This window comes from Penaeus monodon, chromosome 29 (genome assembly GCF_015228065.2).
Source record: "Penaeus monodon isolate SGIC_2016 chromosome 29, NSTDA_Pmon_1, whole genome shotgun sequence".
Taxonomy (NCBI): Eukaryota; Metazoa; Arthropoda; class Malacostraca; order Decapoda; family Penaeidae; genus Penaeus; species Penaeus monodon.
Window position 1 is genome coordinate 2240349 of NC_051414.1, and position 1602 is coordinate 2241950.

Sequence of the window (1602 nt, forward strand, 5' to 3'; positions counted from 1 at the left end):
AATAATTATGTGTCTTTAGTATTACTGTACCCTAAGTTTTGTTTCTATAATTCCTTTGTTTTTAATTTTATATTCTTACTTATAGGTGTGACATTAACAATTTTTACTCTGTCCTGGAAAGTAAATTTCATGCACATACTAAGAATAAAACTTTTTATAAGATATTACATAAATATTATTTACTTGACAGAAAAGACTATGAGCACTTTGGGATGGGAGAACCTTACTTCCCCATGATTGACGAGATTGAAGAAAGCTTGAAACAGCATGAACAAGTGTGGGGTCTGTTTGATGAGTTTAACAGCAGCATGGAGGAGTTTTCCAAGGAGGAATGGATTGTGTTCCGGAGCAAAACTTACCGTTTTGAGGAGTTTTTGGCCAATTGGAGTAAGTGTGTTAGAAGATATTTATTTGAGGTGTTTCTTCTTTAAAGTTTATTTATATTTTTCAGTGTTCTAAAAAAAGAAAATAAAGGCTTTGCAGTCAATTGGTAATTTGCAGTTAGATGTAGATTTTGACTTATGTTTAAGATTAATTTGTGATATGTGATGAAGGATAGAATTCTGTAAGCAAGGGTTTAGTGTGCAAGGGAATAAAGCCTCTAAAAAGAAACCATAGACATTTTGTTTATCTAAAGAAGATAGACACAATAAAGTAATTCTTACAGCAGATTTACTAATTTTATCACACATATTTCAGATGACAAACTTCGTTCATCGGGTGAAACCACAGTTGTAACTGTCCGGCTCATCCATGAACTGGAAAAATACAGAGCGATGTTACCAGTGTTGAAGTATGTCCGTGGAGAGGTGTTTTCTGAGAAGCACTGGATAGAGATGTATAGTATTCTTGGCATTCCAACCAATGTCACCATCGATAAGCTCACTTTCGGACATTTCTTGAAGGTAGTTTATGTGTAATTGTTAATTGTGGGATATGTTAATTGCACATGCCATTGACAACATAAAAAAGGATGATGTCCTGTTGTAATAGAACAAATAAAAGATTATTATCAATGTAATTTGGATTGGCATCAGATATTATTATGTTCCAAAACCATACCAAAATTAATCACTTCATTAATATTCCCATATATATACACACCTCTCATGCACTATCTTTTCTTTTGGGAACAGGTCCGTGATGAGATGATAAACCAGAATGATGTTCTAAAAGAGATGAATGCTAAAGCTGCAGGTGAGGTTGTGATCCGGCAAGCCCTTGGAGAACTGGATGTGTGGGAGGTGGATGCACGGCTCACCCTCATCCCCCACTTGGACTCCCGCAACAATGAGATCATGCTTATCAAGGAATGGAAGGATATCATTAACAAGGTTAGGTTCATAGGTTCTTATTCTGATTCTGATCATTTTAAGATGATGGTTATTCTTGTTTGTTAAAAAATATTGTTCTGATAAAGTCAAGTTGATGGCTTTGATTAACCTGTAGTGTGTGACATTACTTGAGATATGAAACTACAACATATAATAAAGCAGGGAGCTTGGCGTATTTGACAAAGCCACTGTGGGAACTTCATGCACCAGATATGGGTCAGAGTTGATGTCAGTGTGGAGCAAGATATGTATACAGAGAGCCCATCTC

General features: G+C 35.5%; 1 protein-coding gene across 1 annotated transcript in view; it reads left to right on the top strand.

Annotated features, from left to right (window-relative positions):
* LOC119591619 (cytoplasmic dynein 2 heavy chain 1-like) overlaps positions 1-1602 on the top strand; it is a 47711-nt gene that overhangs the window by 12189 nt on the left and 33920 nt on the right. Inside the window, 3 exon segments of the mRNA XM_037940373.1 lie at positions 191-387; positions 700-905; positions 1137-1334. Coding sequence (XP_037796301.1) covers positions 191-387; positions 700-905; positions 1137-1334 — 601 coding nt within the window.